We start from the raw sequence: 20,982 nt of genomic DNA, 5'->3' as shown, positions 1-20,982 counted from the left end.
TTTGCAAGGGTCCTGTATACCCTGTTGTCACAGTGGGCCTCAGAGCACAGTAGTACATAGCAGAGTCAGACAGTTGCAACCTCTGAATCGTCAAGGGGACTGATTGTGTTTTGGCATAAAGACTTGCGTTGAAACCTGCAGCATTGTCTCCAGATCCAAAAGAATAGTCTCAGCATATGTTTAGGGAAGTCATTTGTTTCTTGTTCGTAGCAATTTAGATATGCATTATTAGCAGTGGTGTTATATTGACAACTCAGTGTTACCAGTCCTCCTTCGGTAGCAATCACACCTCCTGGTTGCTGTTGAACATGGTCTCCTGTGCACTCTGGAAGACAAACAAAGATAAAGTGAGTGATAATGAAAGATAAAAATAAAAATAAAAAATGAAAATTAGATAGATGATTATATAAACAAATGAGAGAAAAGGTTCCATCATACCGAAGCAGAATACATGAAGATCCAGCCAGATGATCAGACAGAGTAACGTGGTTATGCAGATCACACTGAGAGTGACTGTGAGTTACAGTAAGAGGTAGAGAACCTCTCTCTCTCTTCCATGTCCATCTCAGCCTGTATATCACCATCAACTGACAGACATGAAGGAGGAGCCTGTTTAGAGAGAGGTAAGATTGTAAAGAAATGTATGAGTCAATATTACCTCGTCAATATTAGATATAAGCACTCTTTGCAGTTCATTAGTCAAAGTGAAAAGCTCACATGAAATGAAAGTAGCTTAAAGCAATTGTCAATTACATAAATGTTCCATGAAGTGAGTATGATAAACTGATATTTTTTTAGGTGAAAAAGTACTCATATTGTATTATAATTCAGGTCCACTTGTCACGCCATGACCTTAGAGATCCTCTTTATGTCTCTGTTTTGGTTTGGTCAGGGCGTGAGTTGGGGTGGGCATTCTATGTTTTGTGTGCTATGTTTTCTATTTCTGTGTGTTTGGCCGGCTGTGGTTCTCAATCAGAGGCAGCTGTCTATCGTTGTCTCTGATTGAGAACCATACTTAGGTAGCCTTTTCCCACCTGTGTTTTGTGGGTAGTTATTTTCTGTTTTGTGTGTCTGCACCATACAGAACTGTTTCGTGTGTTCCGCTTTGTTATTTTTTGTTCTAGTGTTCAGTGTTATTAAAAATCATGAACACCTACCACGCAGCACCTGGGTCCTCTACTTCAAACAGCCGTTACACTGCTAATGTACTTAAAGTAATCTGAAATACATATTGTGCTTTGGTCCCAATTTTTCAGTGGTTCTGTACGTTTCTATGGACACATGTGAAACCTATAGTTTTTGTAAGGAGCCTGTATATCCTGTTGTCACAGTGGACTTCAGAGCACAGTAGTACTCAGCATAGTCAGACAGCTGCACCCTCTGGATCGTCAAGGGGACTGACTTTGCTGTAACGATTGTCGTCGGGAGAAGGAGAGGAGGACCAAAGTGCAGCGTGGTACGTATCCATAATACTTTAAATCAAGATGAATACACGAACAAAAACAACAAAATGACCAACGAACTGTACTGACAGGTGCAACAAACACTAACCAGAAAATAATCACCCACAACTCAAAATGGGAAAACAGGCTACCTAAGTATGGCTCTCAATCAGAGACAACGATAGACAGCTGCCTCCGATTGAGAACCATTCCAGGCCAAACACATAGAAAAAGAAATCTGTCCACGGTGGCGGCTCTGGCGCGGGACGTGGACTCCACTCCACCATAGTCTTGGCCCACTTCAGTGGTGCCTTTGGAGCGGTGACCCTTGCTGCCGACCTCGGACTGGGGACCCTTCCAGCGGGCCCCGAATAGACGGGAGTGAAGTGCGACTCTGGCAGCGCCGGACTGAAGGGCGACTCTGGCAGCGCCGGAGTGAAGGGCGACTCTGGCAGCGCCGGAATGAAGGGCGACTCTGGCAGCGCCGGAATGAGGGGCGACTCTGGCAGCGCCGGAGTGAAGGGCGACTCTGGCAGCTCCGGAGTGAAGGGCGACTCTGGCAGCTCCGGAGTGAAGGGCGACTCTGGCAGCGCCGGAGTGAAGGGCGGATCTGGCAGCTCCTGACTGACGGGCGGCTCTGGCAGCTCCTGACAGACGGGCGGCTCTGGCAGCTCCTGACAGACGGGCGACTCTGCTAGCTCCTGACAGACGGGCAACTCTGGCAGCTCCTGACAGACGGGCGGCTCTGGCAGCTCCGGACAGGAAGGAGACTCTGGCAGCGCCGGACAGGCGGGAGCACCTGGAGGGAGGAGACGGAAAGACAGCCTGGTGCGTGGGTCTGCCACAGGACCCACCAGGCTGGGGAGACCTACAGGAGGCCTGGTGCGTGGAGGAGGCCCCAGATGGACCGGGCTGTGGGGGAGTACTGGAGCTCTGGTGCGCAGCCTTGGCACCACTCCTCCAGGCTGGATGGCCACTTTAGCCCGGACCCTCCAGAGTGCAGGCACAGGTTGAACCATGCTGTGGGTGAGCACTGGAGATCTGGTGCATACCATACCTCCCTTAGGCTCAATACCCACATTCGCCCGGTACGGGCAGAGCACAGACATGGACGCACTGCACCCTCCCTGCGCCCCGGAGACACAGCATGCAGAGCTGGTGCAGGATACCCTGGGCCGAAACGGCGCACCGGAGACCAGACACGCTGAGCCGGCACAATACACCCTGGCTGGATGCCCACTCTTGCATGGCACTTGCGGGGGGCTGACCTATAGAGCTCCGAGCTATGAGCGGGTACTGGCGACACTGTGCACTTGACCGCATAACACGGTGCCTGACCAGTACTGCGCTTCTTCCGGTAAGCACGAGGAGTTGGCTCAGGTCTCCTACCTAACTCCACCAATCTCCCCGTTTGCCCCCACCAAAATGTTTTTCGGGGCTGTCTCTCGTGCCTGTTGCGCTGCAGTGTTCGTGTCGCCAACCCCATTCTCCTGTAACCCTCCTCGCACTGTTCCAGAGAATCCCAGGCGGGCTCCGGCACTCTCCCTGGGTCGACCGACCACCTTTCTACCTCTTCCCAATTTGTCACATAGTCCAGATCTCGCTGCCTCTCGTTACCACGCTGCTTGGTCCTTTTGTGGTGGATGAGTCTGTAACGATTGTCGACGGGAGAAGGACCAAAGTGCAGCATGGTACGTATCCATAATACTTTTAAACAAAAACAATAAAACGACCAACAAACAGTACTGACAGGTGCAACAAACACTAACCAGAAAATAATCACCCACAACTCAAAATGGGAAAACAGGCTACCTAAGTATGGCTCTCAATCAGAGACAACGATAGACAGCTGCCTCCGATTGAGAACCATACCAGGCCAAACACCTACAACATAGGTTACCCACCCACATCATACCCTGACCAAACTAAAAATAGAAACATACAAAGCAATCTACAGTCAGGGCGTGACATTTGCTGTGAAATTCAGTCTGGCATCAAATCTGTCCTTGAACTCAGTAGCAGTTTCCCCAGTTGAAAACGTATCCCTTCTCAGCATAAAGATGGGCTAGCCATTTGCTATTTGTTTGTACCAGAAGAGATATGGTGATTGAGAAGTTTTATCAAATAGACAAGTGTAACGGTTTTCTTCATCTGAAGGAGAGTCGGACCAAATTGCGGCGTGTAGATTGCGATCCATGTTTATTAAACTGAAGCAACACGAATCTAAATACAAACACTACAAAACAATAAACGTAACGAAAACCGAAACAGCCTAATACTGGTGCACATAAACACAGAACAAGGACATCAGGACACTAAGGACAATCACCCACGAAAAACTCAAAGAATATTCCTGCCTAAATATGGTTCCCAATCAGAGACAACGATAAACACCTGCCTCTGATTGAGAACCACTTCAGACAGCCATAGACTTAACTAGAACACCCCACTAAGCTACAATCCCAATACCAACACACCACATACAAAAACCCATGCCACACCCTGGCCTGACCAAATAAATGAAGATTAACACAATATATTTCCACCAGGGCGTGACAACAAGTGAGTGGTGTTGGGTGTCCTTCTACAGCCATTACCTCTTCTGTTGACTGTGCTACATTCTCTTCTGCACCCTGAAAAGAAAGATAAATATATCTTAACAACATGTAATGATAATAATTCAAATGAACAAATGCACAGAAAGAGACAGATGAACAGAGTGATGTTATACCAAAGCAGCGTGCATCCAGAACATACAGGATCAGCCAATTTCTCATGACTAGTCAGTCAGTTTGAAGTGGAAAAGGAGCAGAACAATGCTGTTCTATCTATCACAGAGCTTTGACACCCTCTGACCTACTGTTGATGCTTCATGTTGTTCTGTATTACATGTAGTAGTAGACCATGGGGAGGTGCCTGTCTGTATGGCATCCTCTAATTCAGTGGTGTGTGCTTTGTTAGATTTCCCCCTTCAGGTTGACTTTCATACTACACCACCAAGCCATATTGTTGCAGTCAATCGTATTCCCAAGTGATTATCCAGCCAAAATGTAAAAACAACTGCCTACGGTAAGTGAAATTGAAGACTACTGATTGAAGAGTGAAGAATACATATTTCTCACAGTGCATTGAATATGACGACAGAGAAACACCAGACCGACCACCTGGTGATTGAACACAGCAAAGGTGTGACCACAGTTCTCTGATCTAAACTTCTGCCATCATGACATCAAATGTGGTTGATGGTAAATTATGATTTCCACTTCATCAAAGCCTTTTGGTCTGCAGGTTTTTGTACAGTGTATTATGCACTTTGTATCACCGTGTCAAGAGCACAGTAGTAGAGAGCTGTGTCTGCCAGGGTTAGGCTTGTTATCACCAGTTCAGTTGATTCCCGGGATGTTGTGGATTTATATCTCTTATCAGGGATGTGTTCAATGCTCCTTGATCTGGCACCTTTATACAGTAGAAACTGAGGAGCCTGGTTTGGATAATGCCTGTACCAGTAAAGGGAAATATAATTGCTGCTTGTTTCATATGTACATCTCAGAGACACTGATGATCCCTCAGTGGGGGTATATTCCTCCTTGTCAGGAGTCACACTATCTCCAGATACCATTCCTGCAGAGGAAAAATGCATAATTAAGCTGATTGATAACATGCTTTTTTAAAGACTTTTTAGAAATCAACTTAGTTATTCTCAATTAAATGACTTTACTTCATCAAACAATGTTTTACTACCAATAACATAATTTAATAATGCGATAAAGGATGCAAGGATTTCAAATGTTGAGGTATTGTTTACCTGTAGTCATAATAAGAATGATCAATACACTGGTTGATTTCTCCATCTTCAGACTTATGTTTGCATGCATTCACTCTCCTCTGAAATATCCTTCTGTGTGTCACTGTGTGAGGTGTACAGCCCTGCTAACATCACACCCACCACAGATGTAAGTCTTGCATTTTTTCTACACTGGTGCCAAGGATATTGTCACACCCTGACCATAGTTTGCTTTGTATGTTTGTATGTTTTGTTTGGTCAGGGTGTGATCTGAGTGGGCATTCTATGTTGTGTGTCTAGTTTGTCTGTTTCTGTGTTTGGCCTGATATGGTTCTCAATCAGAGGCAGGTGTTAGTCATTGTCTCTGATTGGGAATCATATTTAGGTAGCCTGTTTGGTGTTGGGTTTTGTGGTCCTGTCTCTGTGTTTGCACCAGATAGGGCTGTTTTGGTTTTTCACATTTCTTGTTTTGTTAGTCTATTCATGTATAGTTTCTTTATTAAAGAACCATGAATAATAACCACGCTGCGTTTTGGTCCGCCTCTCCTTCGACTCAAGAAAACCGTTACAGATATACTCGTTTTTGTAGGGGGGCTGTACATCTTGTTGTTATAGTGGGCCTCAGAGCAGAGTTGTACACAGCACAGTCAAACAACTGCGACCTCTGGATTGTCAAGGGGACAGAGCTAGAAGTGAAATTCAGCCTGGAATCAAACCTCTTCTTAAACTCATCAATATTGCTCCCTTTTGCATAACTATCTCTTCCCAGGACATACTGAATGGATCATTAAGCTACTTGATTTGAAATTTTAGGACACCTTTAGGTATAAAATATATAACAAGATGATTTGATAAAATATAGAATTTGCCATATACTAACGAAATCCATAAAAACGTATTTAATAACACATTCATAAATGGCAAAAAATGAAGTGTCTGTCCTTTAACTCTGAGATATAAGAAAGCTCAGGAAATATATATATATATATGTATATATTTAACACCTTAAATTCTCCATCGTGTTCGTGAGAATCTACCCTCTCCACAGCGGGGTCACATAAGTGGTTCGGATGCTAGAGGCATATTTGTGGGAAGATCGATTTTCACGATGTCTCATGGTCTGACAAACACCGCTGCAGCTTGGCCATCTTCCCCTGCCGATGCAGAAGACCGCCATTGGCTGATGCGGTGCATTGAGACACAGCCCATGAAAAACCTTATATCGCTAGCTGAAAGGAATAGAAGCAACCTATGAGACTCTACTGACACATATTGACTCTCACTAGTAACTTGCCCTTGAAAATACAAGTAATGTCAAGGTTTCACCTTGTTGGGCAGAATGTTGAACACTGGATGGAACTATTGTATCATTATTATACATAGAAAAACCTTGTCACTGGACTTCATAACTGTGGAGGGCAGGCTATAGGAGGATAACAGACACAGAAGATCTGTCACATAACTTAACCTCTTAGAGCTCCCCCCCTACTTTGTGCAATTTCCGCCTGAAGACATACCCAAATCTAACAGCCTGTAGCTCGGGCACAGAACCAAGGATATGCATATAAACAAAAGTTTGTGTACATGTGAATTGAATGTAGGAGAATATAACACAATAAATCTGGTTTAGATAAAACAATGGAAAAAAACATACGTTTTTTATTTTTATTTTTGTATTATCATCTTTAAAATGAACAAGATAAAACAAACATTCAGATAGGATGATGGGGACAATTTCAGTGAACAATATAAGAGGGCAACAGTACTTGTGCAAAGTTTCAGAATGATAACTTTCAAAATGAGTGTGCTACATGACATTTATCATGAAGTCACCCAGGTGTCCCACACAAGTAGCCCAAATGTACCCAAGTGGCCAAATTGGTGAAGGTATACATTTTGAAACAAATAACTATATACAAAATACCAAAATGGTATTCTAACACACCCCCCCCCCAAAGAATTGAGAAAAAAAAGAAGAAAAATGGGGGACAAAATAATTATAAATAATTAAATAAATATATATATATACATTTTCAAAATAACATGGGTAACTATTTACACACTTTCAATATTTGGAAGACCCTCAGTCCTCTATCAAATCAAATCTATTGATATAGCCCCAGCCTAAAACCCCAAACAGCAAGCAATGCAGGTGTAGAAGCTCGGTGGCTAGGAAAAACTCCCTAGACAGGCAAAAACCTAGGAAGAAACCTAGAGAGGAGCCAAGCTATGAGGGGTGGCCAGTCCTCTTCTGGTTGTGCCGGGTGGATATCACAGTGGTTGTAGAGGGTGCAACAGGACAGCACCTCAAGAGTAAAAATGAACAGTTTAGGGTTCCATAGCCGCAGGCAGAACAGTTGAAACTGGAACAGGGGTAAGGCCAGGTGGACTGGGGACAGCAAGGAGTCATCATGACAGGTACAGATATATATAGAGAGTTGAAGGTTGAATATATTATGTTGAATATATTATTATATTATTATTACCAGCTAGATCTACTGTCTTTATTATATTACAACAGACCAGCTGTATCTACTGTCTCCATTTCACTTTGGCCATTGATGTGGTCCGGCCCTCTCCTCAACACCCTCAAATAGGCTATTTCATGGTGGATGGGGTGGGGCGGCAGACACACGCATCTCACATTTCATGACATTACATGTTTATATATTGACTCTTGTCGTCGGTGGAAGAAGTGGACCAAAGCGCAGCGTGTTAAGTGTTAATAATTTATTGTCAAAACACTTGAACAAAATAACAAAGAACAAAACAACAACGAACAGTTCTGTCAGGTGCAGAAACACAAAACAGAAAATAATCACCCACAAACACAGGTGGGAAAAAGCTGCCCAAGTATGATTCTCTATCAGAGACAATGATAGACAGCCGTCCCTGATTGAGAACCATACCCGGCCAAAACATAGAAATACAAAGCCTAGAAATAAAGAACATAGAATGCCCACCTAAATCACACCCTGACCAAACCAAATAGAGATGTAAAAAGGCTCTCTAAGGTCAGGGCGTGACAGCTGAGTAGATCTTCTCCAGAGACATCCTCATGGTTGCAGGTACACCCAGCCTATACCTGTGACCATGAGGCCCCTCCTCTGATATCTGCATATGTAACTCTTATTCTGTGGTTTGTGCTTAAGGGTTTTCAGTTCCTATTAGCCTTCCTATTGGCCTTCTTCTGTTTTTGCTGTAGTCTTTGTTTTTTTTGTTTTTTAATAGATCCACAAAACTATACTATACTATACTATACTATACTATACTATACTATATATACCATCTGAAAATATGTATCAGACTGTCAGCTTTTTGTATGAGGAAGTGTTTCCTGTCACTGTGGGCTCTATGGCTCTATTGCACAGTAGTACTGAGCAGAGTCTGTTACCTCAGCAGAGGAGCTCTCCAGATCCACGCAGTCGGTTTGAACCTGAGCTGGAAGGCGAAGAGGGACAAGTTTCTGGACATGTCCTGATTTCGTGATGAGAATCAGAAACACTGGTTTAGACCTGGGATACTAACTATACCACTGTAGATTGTCTACAGAGCCAGTGTAGATGCAGGATAGTGTGATGGTATCACCCTCCACACCACCCACCATAGGCCTAGTGGTTTTGTCATCTTCAGAACTGCCACTTAGTAGTACAGAGCAGAGTCTGTCACTTCAGCAGAGGAGATCTCCAGATTCACACGGTTGTCCTCTTCTTCATGTATGAGTGTCCATTTTGTACTATCAGTGTTGGTTATGATCCCAGAGTAGTCCAGTATGAGGAACTGTGGAGAGGATCCAGGTTGCTGGAGGTACCATAACAGACGGTTGGTTAATGAGTTGTTGTATCTACAGGAGAGTTGAACACTACTACCCTCCATAACATCCACTACATCTCTGCCTGGAGTATTTATGTCTTAAACACTTGTACCTGTAAAAAAGAAAAACATGCATTACTGAGTCAATATAGACAGTGTACAGTATATCCACACTTGGTGTTTCAAAGTGTATTACCACTTAATATTGACAATACCATATTGTAATGAATACTTAACAGTGTACATTCTGTTAGTACACATTCGGTAAATGGAGAGTGAATTCTTACCTACAAGTGCACATAATAAAGACTGAATAGAGCAGCATCATAGTCACTGGGTGTTAGACAGAGACTTCTCTAATGATCTTCTCTTGGAACATTCACTCTCTGGGTGAATCAGTTCCACTCATGACATGTTATGTATAACACTATGTTCCTCCTCTTGACATAATATAACGGGTGCATGTAGACTCCACTTGATGGCATTATTGTCAAATAAAACCTTGAACTACAGAGTTTAAATATTCTCTCAGGCGATGTTAGGTTTTTGTACAGTGTTTCTGGGTTTCCTGTCACTGTGGGCCTCAGAGCACAGTAGTACATAGCAGAGTCTGTCACTTCAGCAGAGGAGATCTTCAGATCCGTACGTTTGGCATTTTTGTTATGATTTAGAGTGAACCCTGGTGTAATATCTGCATACTCCTTAACCAGTAACTGTGGTGCTGATTTGGGATACTGTCGATACCATTGAAGAGTGTCGCCTGAGGTGTAGTTACAAGAGAGAGTAACTCTGTCCCTTTCTGAAGCCACTTCTACATCACTGTAGGGTGTTAATTCCTGTTCAGAACTGACACCTGTAAAAACATGATATTGTATATATTACTTTAAACCCACATGGAAGATATAATTAATTCCAAATGCAGTGTAAAGATGAAAAGTATTCAAAGTAAAAAAAACATGTATCCTCATATTGTGCATTATCTTCATGATTTTTGATTTGAAAAATAATACCTCTCAACATAATCACACTCAGTTTGAATGAAAATGTCATTACTTACCTATCAAGTCAAAGAAGAGTAATAATGAACAGAACAACATTGTAAATGGCAGGATGTGTAGAATAAGCACCAGCTGCTGATGAAAAGCACAGCATCAACTGGCTATGATCTTCATGGTAGTATCATGTCTTATCTTGAGGATTCATGATCTAATCCTGAGTTTTATACTCTAGCTCCTCCTACTGACAATATAGAATCAAAGATGTTTCATATGGGGCGGCAGGGTAGCCTAGTGGTACGAGCGGTGGACTAGTAACCGAAAGGTTGCAAGTTCAAACCCCCGAGCTATCGTTCTGCCCCTGAACAGGCAGTTAACCCCCTGTTCCCAGGCCGTCATTGAAAATAAGAATTTGTTCTTAACTGACTTGCCTAGTTAAATGAAGGTTAAATAAATATACATTTGATTTATTCACTAGAGAATCCACTTGATGGCACTGTGGTCTGACAGCAGATGCTTGTAAATCCATGAAATTCAGCTCACTGTTGAGTCAATAAGATATGCGTCGCAGTATAGTGCAGAGTGGCGTATGGTTTATGTACAGTGTTTCTCAGTGTCCTGTCATTGTGGGATCTACAGTACAGTAGAACAGAGCAGTCTCTCACTTCAACAGAGGAGATCTCCAGATCTACACAGGTCTTCTCTTTGTTCAGTTTAACCACGTGTGTTCGCTTGTTTTGTTCTGTTCTGTAGTTGACACAATGATTTGTCTGACAAACAAAGAACTTTGGCCCAGGCCCAGGCATGGATCAAACCTGGCGAGATATTCAATAACGTCATCTTCACAAACAAATCAACCGTGGCCCTTGAGAAATTTGCTCAAAATTTGCTACAGCTAAAAAGGAAGAATATCAAGAAGATTAATGAAAGCATACAAATGTTGATGAAGAAATGCTGTTTTGAGTTAGAAATGTAACACTTTAGAGTACTTAAGTATCGAATACATTTAAAATTAGCACACATATGTAGACCTAGCCACACCCACATCCGTTCCACGCATCGAAAGGGATTGGAGGCGAAGGAAAAACAAGTGCTACCAAATATAACAATATGCATTTCATAAATATTACAATAAAGTGTATACATAAATTGTATTAAACACTTCTGTAAAACCACAATGAGAACATAAACCTACCAACCAAGTTTTCATAGATCATTGTAAGAAAAATGTCAGAGTAATCTGAAATAGGGGCATAATTCATGTTCAAATTTACAACATAACATACATAGGCATTTCATCATTAAGACCTTTAGGAAATTATGTCTGGAGAGAGAAAATCCCAAAACATTCCCTTTAACTCAGAGTTTTATTTATATCACCTCCCCTGTCTGATATCTTAACTTTCTCTTATGTCACAAAACCTAAAATGTAGAAATGTCATGTTTTAGGTCATTAAAATGTACTGCAACTGGATAATCTCTATAATTTCTCCAAATTGAATTATGTTCACTGATTCTCTGTTTTTAGAGAACAATACGTTTTACCCACATAGCATAGCCCACAAGGACATTTAATAATGTAAATAACATGGGTGGTGGAGCACGTAATAATGTCATATATTTGGAACTGTTTTCCTGTATGTGGGTGTCAGAAATATTCACACTTAATAATTTTGTTGCACTGTGTGTAACCTCTGCATTTATAGCTTGGAAGAGGGCGTGAAAGAGCCTGGCAGATTTTCTTTTGAGACTGGCAGTTGCGACATTCTCCTATATACAATAAGTGGTGGATTCCTAAATTCAGCAGGCAAAGCTGGGTCAGATGATAAAACATGCCAGTGTTTCTTGATGTAGTTGTGAACATTACAGAGTGTTCTTTAGCGGGTCTTTTTTATAGCAGGTCATCTAGTGTTTTCTTCAATGCCAAATTAAGAGCTTCATCCACACATTGTGGAGAATAGCCTCTAATTAGAAACCTATTGCGTGTCTTCGCTGCTTTTTCTAGATAGTCTTGAAAATGATTTGTTGCAAGTTGGGGAGGGGGGTTTCCACAACTAGCTCAAGTTGGGGAGGGAGGGGAGGGGGTTCACACCTAGCTAGGCTATTAGTAAAGTTTGAATAGTCTATTGTTCAGCTAATAGCCCATCCTCATATGCTTGTGAAAAACAAATGATAATTATTTTCCCCTTTCCACATGTTAAAGATTCCAATTGATAAAGTGTTTTTAACCACAATTGTCCCCAACCCCAATTAATACATTGGGGTCAGTCGGCAGCATGCTGGACTTCGGGCTAGAATGTTGAGGGTTTGAAACCTGCTCCCTGCTTGTTTCATTAAATTATTATGCCAGTGTCAGAGCAAATAGCCAGGAGCAGGAGTGGTAAACACTGTTGAAGTGTATTGGATTAGGCTGGAATAAAACTTGCTAAATAGCGATTTTCGTAAATGAACTTTGACAAAAAAATGGCAATTAACTAACATACTCCTCTCAATTGTAAATGTTTTTCTTGACTTTTCTTGATGTTATAATTACTTACATTTGCTTCCCGTAATGTTTTGTAAGCCATCTTTGCTTAAGTCACCAGGGATGGGTGGCCCGCGTCAAATTCGTCATTGGAACCACTCAATATGATTGGTCATATAATACCTTGCGATCCAAATACACAATGAGTGCTCTAACTCCCCTTTGTGGTGGTCTGGAGCAATGATGCCGTGACGTTGGGTACCTCTAAGTTACGCTGTGTAAGCTCGCAACTTTTAAAGGAGGAACCACTGTATAATACGAAAGTCCAAAAAACATGCCTCTGTACAAAAGCTTTAAATCACAGTGAATTTTATTTCACCCATGTCAGCCTGTTAAGCAAGAGTCATAGCTTAGCTACTTCAGAGTGACCAGTAAGTAATTACCACTAGTAAACCAGTAGGCGGCACAGTAACTCACTGCTCTCTGCCATCTTGTCAATGATGTCATCTTTGTCAAGTCCCATAAGAATATCCTTCTCTGTTGCCATCAAAAGGAACGCTTCTAAGTTTTAGAGTGAGGGAGGTTCATAGGTGGTTCTTCACAAATTTCAGGGTGGAGAAGGTCCTCTCACAAGCCACCTGAGTGATGGAAAGGTTGAGGAGGAACTTGTAGCCCAAAACCAATGATGTGATACTCATCCGTGAGCAGATTGTACTGAGACAGGAGAAGATAGCAGCATATTGGGCGGTTTTTACATGAGGAACAACTTGTGCTCACCATCTCCACACTTTCATCAGGATCCTCAAAGCCTTCCCCTGATTTATCACTGGCGGCGGCAGCCCTGGTGTTGTACTCCATCAATGCTTACTGTTTCAGTCTTTTCCACTGTTGTGCAAGGCTGATCAGTTCAGCCTGCAATGCCCCAACAGTGGCATGTTCATCAAATTCCAGTAAGCATTTGCTGAGCTCCTTCATGGCTGTCTTTGGAAGGCCCTTTTCACTGATCTCAGGAAAATGCTTTGGATTCATGCAGGAGACATCTGCACACAACACTGCATTTGCTGCATAATGGCAGTGAATACTTTCAACAACAGTGTCCAGTACCACATTGTGGATCTTGAATTTGTAATCCATGTCTGCATTAAGAATGGGCTCATCTTCTGCCAACTCACCTGGTTTTCCCTTCTTTTTTTGTTCTCTTCTCTCAGAGAGCAGTCTGAGCTTCGGCATCACAGTCCTACTACTCCTCCAGAATGCCATTGGCCCACTCAACAAAGTCGTCTGCTGCCCTCTTCACACCCTCAAGGTCTTGGGCACACTTTCTCAGGTTATCCTCCATTCCCGTTACCAAGTGCTGCGCTGTTACGATATCCATGCCACTTGTTTGCAAGTATTTAGAGAGAGAGGACATCTGCTCAAAAATCCTGAGAAAAACCTCAGCTGTAAGTAGTTGTAGGAGAGCATCCCTGTACCCTTGGGTCTTGCTTCGGATGGTAGGTTTTAGGGTCACATCCTTTTCAATTATTTCCAAGTGATGACCACATCTGTGTAAAGTGCACGGTTAGGCTTTGCAAAGCTTCCAAATACTTTCCTCAAAGCCTTGTCTTTGGCGCAACAGCGTGTTTCACCAATTTCATCAAGCCGCCTGTGTCTCCTGTCCTCACTGGTTTCCTCCCATAGCTTCATGCGCTTGTGGAGAAATCTGCACGGAGCCTTCACCGTGCACTGCCACTTTAAGAGCGCATGAGCAGTAAGGAAGGAGGAAATAAAGAGAGCTCATTCAGCTCTTTGGGGAGGGGCTCTTGGGTGGCGCGAGAGTTTGATTGTGTGTGCTGTAGAAGTTTTGTTTGTTTTCAGCATTTGTAGTTTATAAAGTATTTAACTCAATCATCGGTGTGATCGCTTTAGAACGTTTTTGTTTGGGACCGCGCACCAACAAACCATCGGACAGCCAGACAGTACAACGGCAGGCCTGAAGACCACAGCTAAGATTTCTCTTTTTCTCTCTCTTTCTCTTCCCTCTCGTTCCAGTGCTTTACCCTGCAACAGACTCTCTCTTTTTCAAATGCACTTCCTATTGAAGTTCATTAGAGCTGGACTATTATTGCCCTGCCAGAAGTATTTTGATGGACATTTTAGTTAAAAGGGAGGTTGCTTGCAAGTTGTGTATTGTTATGTGAACTGTATTGAGGTGAGGTGTACTAATGACATGTGGCTAATGATGATGTGGTGTTTTCACAGTGGAGGGAGAAGGGGCTCACAACAATTGGTAATCTATACATAGATGGTCAGTTAGCTTCATTTCAACAATTACAGGGAAAGTTCAACATGCCAACAACACATTTTTTCAGATACCTCCAAATCAGGAATTTCGTAAGGACACATATCCCACAGTATGGCATGAAGCCATATAGTCCTACATTAGATAGCTTGATCCTTGTCAAACCCCATTCAAAAGGGTCAGTCTCTAGACTGTATAATGCAATACAAGCCCACATAGAGGTATCCACAGACACTATTAAAAGGGCTTGGGAACAAGAACTTGGGTCAGAAATCTCAGATGAGGACTGGGTAGAAGCTCTCAGGAATATAAACCACAGTTCAGTGAATGCCAGACACAACCTTGTACAGTTTAAGGTGATACACAGGTTACATTACTCAAAAGTAAAACTGCATAAAATATTCCCGGACACCTCACCACTGTGTGAGAGGTGCAAGCAGGATGAGGGGACGTTGACCCACTTATTCTGGACATGTCCTAAGTTACATGTTTACTGGGCTCTCATTTTTGATTATTTATCTAGAGCCTTTGATAGAGTTCTAGCCCCAGACCCATTGACCGCTCTGTTTGGTACAGTTGATGGGAATAACCACGAAGGGAAAGCTCTATCTCTTTGTACTCTATTAGCCAAAAGGCTCATACTGCAATTTTGGAAACTGGAGACTGTACCTACCTTTGAAATGTGGTTATGGGATTTAGGGAATGTAATACATATGGAAAAGATTCGATACAATACCTCCAATAGAAGTCCAATGTTTTACAAAATATGGCAGCCGATACTGGATAAATGGTCTAGTCCCGCCTCACAACTGGGTTGACGATCTGCTGCTACTCTGTGCTGTACTCCACTCGATCTATTTTTGGCTTAACTACACTGCTTGTAATGTCTATATGCTGTCTTCTTATACATGTACCACCTAATAGGATTTTGTTTTATTATGTGTGAGTTAAGTTTTGTTTTGTCCTCTAAATTGGCCATTCCATTCAACAGTACAATGAATGTCATTGTTAGTATTGCTGTCTTTGTTATGTTTATTATTTTACAATAAAAAAAATCTAATATAAAAAAACGACATGTGGCCGAGAAGACTGGACATTTTTAAGGCCTTTGTTGTGTCTATGAACACCCCCCACATTCATACCCTCTGCACTGATCCACTAGAAAATAATACAGATTATTGCAAATCCTCCGCTGAAATTCCACAACATATCAAATCAAATCAAATCAAATTTATTTATATAGCCCTTCGTACATCAGCTGATATCTCAAAGTGCTGTACAGAAACCCAGCCTAAAACCCCAAACAGCAAGCAATGCAGGTGGAGAAGCACGGTGGCTAGGAAAAACTCCCTAGAAAGGCCAATACCTAGGAAGAAACCTAGAGAGGAACCAGGCTATGTGGGGTGGCCAGTCCTCTTCTGGCTGTGCCGGGTGGAGATTATAACAGAACATGGTCAAGATGTTCAATGTTCATAAATGACCAGCATGGTCGAATAATAATAAGGCAGAACAGTTGAAACTAGAGCAGCAGCACAGTCAGGTGGAAGTTGAAACTGGAGCAGCAGCATGGCCAGGTAGACTGGGGACAGCAAGGAGTCATCATGTCAGGTAGTCCTGGGGCATGGTCCTAGGGCTCAGGTCAGTTGAAACTGGAACAGCAGCATGGCCAGGTGGACTGGGGACAGCAAGGAGTCATCATGTCAGGTAGTCCTGGGGCATGGTCCTAGGGCTCAGGTCCTCCGAGAGAGAGAAAGAAAGAGAGAAGGAGAGAATTAGAGAACGCACACTTAGATTCACACAGGACACCGAATAGGACAGGAGAAGTACTCCAGATATAACAAACTGACCCCAGCCCCCCGACACATAAACTACTGCAGCATAAATACTGGAGGCTGAGACAGGAGGGGTCAGGAGACACTGTGGCCCCATCCGAGGACACCCCCGGACAGGGCCAAACAGGAAGGATATAACCCCACCCACTTTGCCAAAGCACAGCCCCCACACCACTAGAGGGATATCTTCAACCACCAACTTACCATCCTGAGACAAGGCTGAGTATAGCCCACAAAGATCTCCGCCACGGCACAACCCAAGGGGGGGGGGGGCGCCAACCCAGACAGGATGACCACAACAGTGAATCAACCCACTCAGGTGACGCACCCCCTCCAGGGACAGCATGAGAGAGCCCCAGCAAGCCAGTGACTCAGCCCCTGTAATAGGGTTAGAGGCAGAGAATCCCAGTGGAAAGAGGGGAACCGGCCAGGCAGAGACAGCAAGGGCGGTTCATTGCTCCAGAGCCTTTCCGTTCACCTTCCCACTCCTGGGCCAGACTACACTCAATCATATGACCCACTGAAGAGATGAGTCTTCAGTAAAGACTTAAAGGTTGAGACCGAGTTTGCGTCTCTGACATGGGTAGGCAGACCGTTCCATAAAAATGGAGCTCTATAGGAGAAAGCCCTGCCTCCAGCTGTTTGCTTAGAAATTCTAGGGACAATTAGGAGGCCTGCGTCTTGTGACCGTAGCGTACGTATAGGTATGTACGGCAGGACCAAATCAGAGAGATAGGTAGGAGCAAGCCCATGTAATGCTTTGTAGGTTAGCAGTAAAACCTTGAAATCAGCCCTTGCTTTGACAGGAAGCCAGTGTAGAGAGGCTAGCACTGGAGTAATATGATCAAATTTTTTGGTTCTAGTCAGGATTCTAGCAGCCGTATTTAGCACTAACTGAAGTTTATTTAGTGCTTTATCCGGGTAGCCGGAAAATAGAGCATTGCAGTAGTCTAACCTAGAAGTGACAAAAGCATGGATTAATTTTTCTGCATCATTTTTGGACAGAAAGTTTCTGATTTTTGCAATGTTACGTAGATGGAAAAAAGCTGTCCTCGAAATGGTCTTGATATGTTCTTCAAAAGAGAGATCAGGGTCCAGAGTAACGCCGAGGTCCTTCACAGTTTTATTTGAGACGACTGTACAACCATTAAGATTAATTGTCAGATTCAACAGAAGATCTCTTTGTTTCTTGGGACCTAGAACAAGCATCTCTGTTTTGTCCGAGTTTAATAGTAGAAAGTTTGCAGCCATCCACTTCCTTATGTCTGAAACACATGCTTCTAGCGAGGGCAATTTTGGGGCTTCACCATGTTTCATTGAAATGTACAGCTGTGTGTCATCCGCATAGCAGTGAAAGTTTACATTATGTTTTCGAATAACATCCCCAAGAGGTAAAATATATAGTGAAAACAATAGTGGTCCTAAAACGGAACCTTGAGGAACACCGAAATTTACAGTTGATTTGTCAGAGGACAAACCATTCACAGAGACAAACTGATATCTTTCCGACAGATAAGATCTAAACCAGGCCAGAACATGTCCGTGTAGACCAATTTGGGTTTCCAATCTCTCCAAAAGAATGTGGTGATCGATGGTATCAAAAGCAGCACTAAGGTCTAGGAGCACGAGGACAGATGCAGAGCCTCGGTCCGATGCCATTAAAATGTCATTTACCACCTTCACAAGTGCCGTCTCAGTGCTATGATGGGGTCTAAAACCAGACTGAAGAATTTCGTATACATTGTTTGTCTTCAGGAAGGCAGTGAGTTGCTGCGCAACAGCCTTCTCTAAAATTTTTGAGAGGAATGGAAGATTCGATATAGGCCGATAGTTTTTTATATTTTCTGGGTCAAGGTTTGGCTTTTTCAAGAGAGGCTTTATTACTGCCACTTTTAGTGAGTTTGGTACACATCCAGTGGATAGAGAGCCGTTTATTATGTTCAACATAGGAGGGCCAAGCACAGGAAGCAGCTCTTTCAGTAGTTTAGTTGGAATAGGGTCCAGTATGCAGCTTGAAGGTTTAGAGGCCATGATTATTTTCATCATTGTGTCAAGAGATATAGTACTAAAACACTTGAGCGTCTCTCTTGATCCTAGGTCCTGGCAGAGTTGTGCAGACTCAGGACAACTGAGGTTTGGAGGAATACGCAGGTTTAAAGAGGAGTCCGTAATTTGCTTTCTAATAATCATAATCTTTTCCTCAAAGAAGTTCATGAATTTATCACTGCTAAAGTGAAAGTCATCCTCTCTTGGGGAATGCTGCTTTTTAGTTAGCTTTGCGACAGTATTAAAAAGGAATTTCGGATTGTTCTTATTTTCCTCAATTAAGTTAGAAAAATAGGATGATCGAGCAGCAGTAAGGGCTCTACGGTACTGCACGGTACCGTCCTTCCAAGCTAGTCGGAAGACTTCCAGTTTGGTGTGGCGCCATTTCCGTTCCAATTTTCTGGAAGCTTGCTTCAGAGCTCGGGTATTTTCTGTGTACCAGGGAGCTAGTTTCTTATGAGACATTTTTTTTGTTTTTAGGGGTGCAACTGCATCTAGGGTATTGCGCAAGGTTAGATTGAGATCCTCAGTTAGGTGGTTAACTGATTTTTGTCCTCTGGCGTCCTTGGGTAGGCAGAGGGAGTCTGGAAGGGCATCAAGGAATCTTTGTGTTGTCTGTGAATTTATAGCACGACTTTTGATGTTCCTTGGTTGGGGTCTAAGCAGATTATTTGTTGCAATTGCAAACGTAATAAAATGGTGGTCCGATAGTCCAGGATTATGAGGAAAAACATTAAGATCCACCACATTTATTCCATGGGACAAAACTAGGTCCAGCGTATGACTGTGACAGTGAGTGGGTCCAGAGACATGTTGGACAAAACCCACTGAGTCGATGATGGCTCTGAAAGCCTTTTGGAGTGGGTCTGTGGACTTTTCCATGTGAATATTAAAGTCACCAAAGATTAGAATATTATCTGCTATGACTACAAGGTCCGATAGGAATTCAGGGAACTCAGTGAGAAACGCTGTATATGGCCCAGGAGGCCTGTAAACAGTAGCTATAAAAAGTGATTGAGTAGGCTGCATAGATTTCATGACTAGAAGCTCAAAAGACGAAAATGTCGTTTTTTTTTGTGTAAATTGAAATTTGCTATCGTAAATGTTAGCAACACCTCCGCCTTTGCGGGATGCACGGGGGATATGGTCACTAGTGTAGCCAGGAGGTGAGGCCTCATTTAAAACAGTAAATTCATCAGGCTTAAGCCATGTTTCAGTCAGGCCAATCACATCAAGATTATGATCAGTGATTAGTTCATTGACTATAATTGCCTTTGAAGTAAGGGATCTAACATTAAGTAGCCCTATTTTGAGATGTGAGGTATCATGATCTCTTTCAGTAATGACAGGAATGGAGGTGGTCTTTATCCTAGTGAGATTGCTAAGGCGAACACCGCCATGTTTAGTTTTGCCCAACCTAGGTCGAGGCACAGACACGGTCTCAATGGTGATAGCTGAGCTGACTACACTGACTGTGCTAATGGCAGACTCCACTATGCTGGCAGGCTGGCTAACAGCCTGCTGCCTGGCCTGCACCCTATTTCATTGTGGAGCTAGAGGAGTTAGAGCCCTGTCTATGTTGGTAGATAAGATGAGAGCACCCCTCCAGCTAGGATGGAGTCCGTCACTCCTCAGCAGGTCAGGCTTGGTCCTGTTTGTGGGTGAGTCCCAGAAAGAGGGCCAATTATCTACAAATTCTAACTTTTGGGAGGGGCAGAAAACAGTTTTCAACCAGCGATTGAGTTGTGAGACTCTGCTGTAGAGCTCATCACTCCCCCTAACTGGGAGGGGGCCAGAGACAATTACTCGATGCCGACACATCTTTCTAGCTGATATGCACGCAGAAGCTATGTTGCGCTTAGTGATTTCTGACTGTTTCATCCTAACATCGTTGGTGCCGACGTGGATAACAATATCTCTATACTCTCTACACTCGCCAGTTTTAGCTTTAGCCAGCACCATCTTCAGATTAGCCTTAACGTCGGTAGCCCTGCCCCCGGGTAAACAGTGTATGATCGCTGGATGATTCGCTTTAAGTCTAATACTGCGGGTAATGGAGTCGCCAATGACTAGAGTTTTCAATTTGTCAGAGCTAATGGTGGGAAGCTTCGGCGTCTCAGACCCCGTAACGGGAGGAGTAGAGACCAGAGAAGAATCGGCCTCTGACTCCGACCCGCTGCTTAATGGGGAAAACCGGTTGAAAGTTTCTGTCGGCTGAATGAGCGACACCGGTTGAGCGTTCCTACAGCATTTCCTTCCAGAAACCGTGAGAAAGTTGTCCGGCTGCGGGGACTGTGCCAGGGGATTTACACTACTATCTGTACT

General features: G+C 43.2%; 1 gene segment (V, D, J or C); it reads right to left on the bottom strand.

The window, feature by feature from the left end:
• Positions 1-283: 283 nt before the first annotated feature.
• On the bottom strand, positions 284-5,351 carry LOC109875443 (T cell receptor alpha variable 9-1-like). The segment is given in 5 exon segments: positions 284-325; positions 2,031-2,090; positions 4,040-4,075; positions 4,765-5,063; positions 5,248-5,351. Coding segments are annotated over 5 exon segments (507 nt in total).
• Positions 5,352-20,982: the final 15,631 nt, after the last annotated feature.

The sequence above is a fragment of the Oncorhynchus kisutch genome, linkage group LG30 (assembly GCF_002021735.2).
Source record: "Oncorhynchus kisutch isolate 150728-3 linkage group LG30, Okis_V2, whole genome shotgun sequence".
In the NCBI taxonomy this organism is placed as follows: domain Eukaryota; kingdom Metazoa; phylum Chordata; class Actinopteri; order Salmoniformes; family Salmonidae; genus Oncorhynchus; species Oncorhynchus kisutch.
The sequence above is the reverse complement of the archived record's forward strand: the minus strand, read 5'-3'. Positions and strand labels throughout refer to the sequence as shown.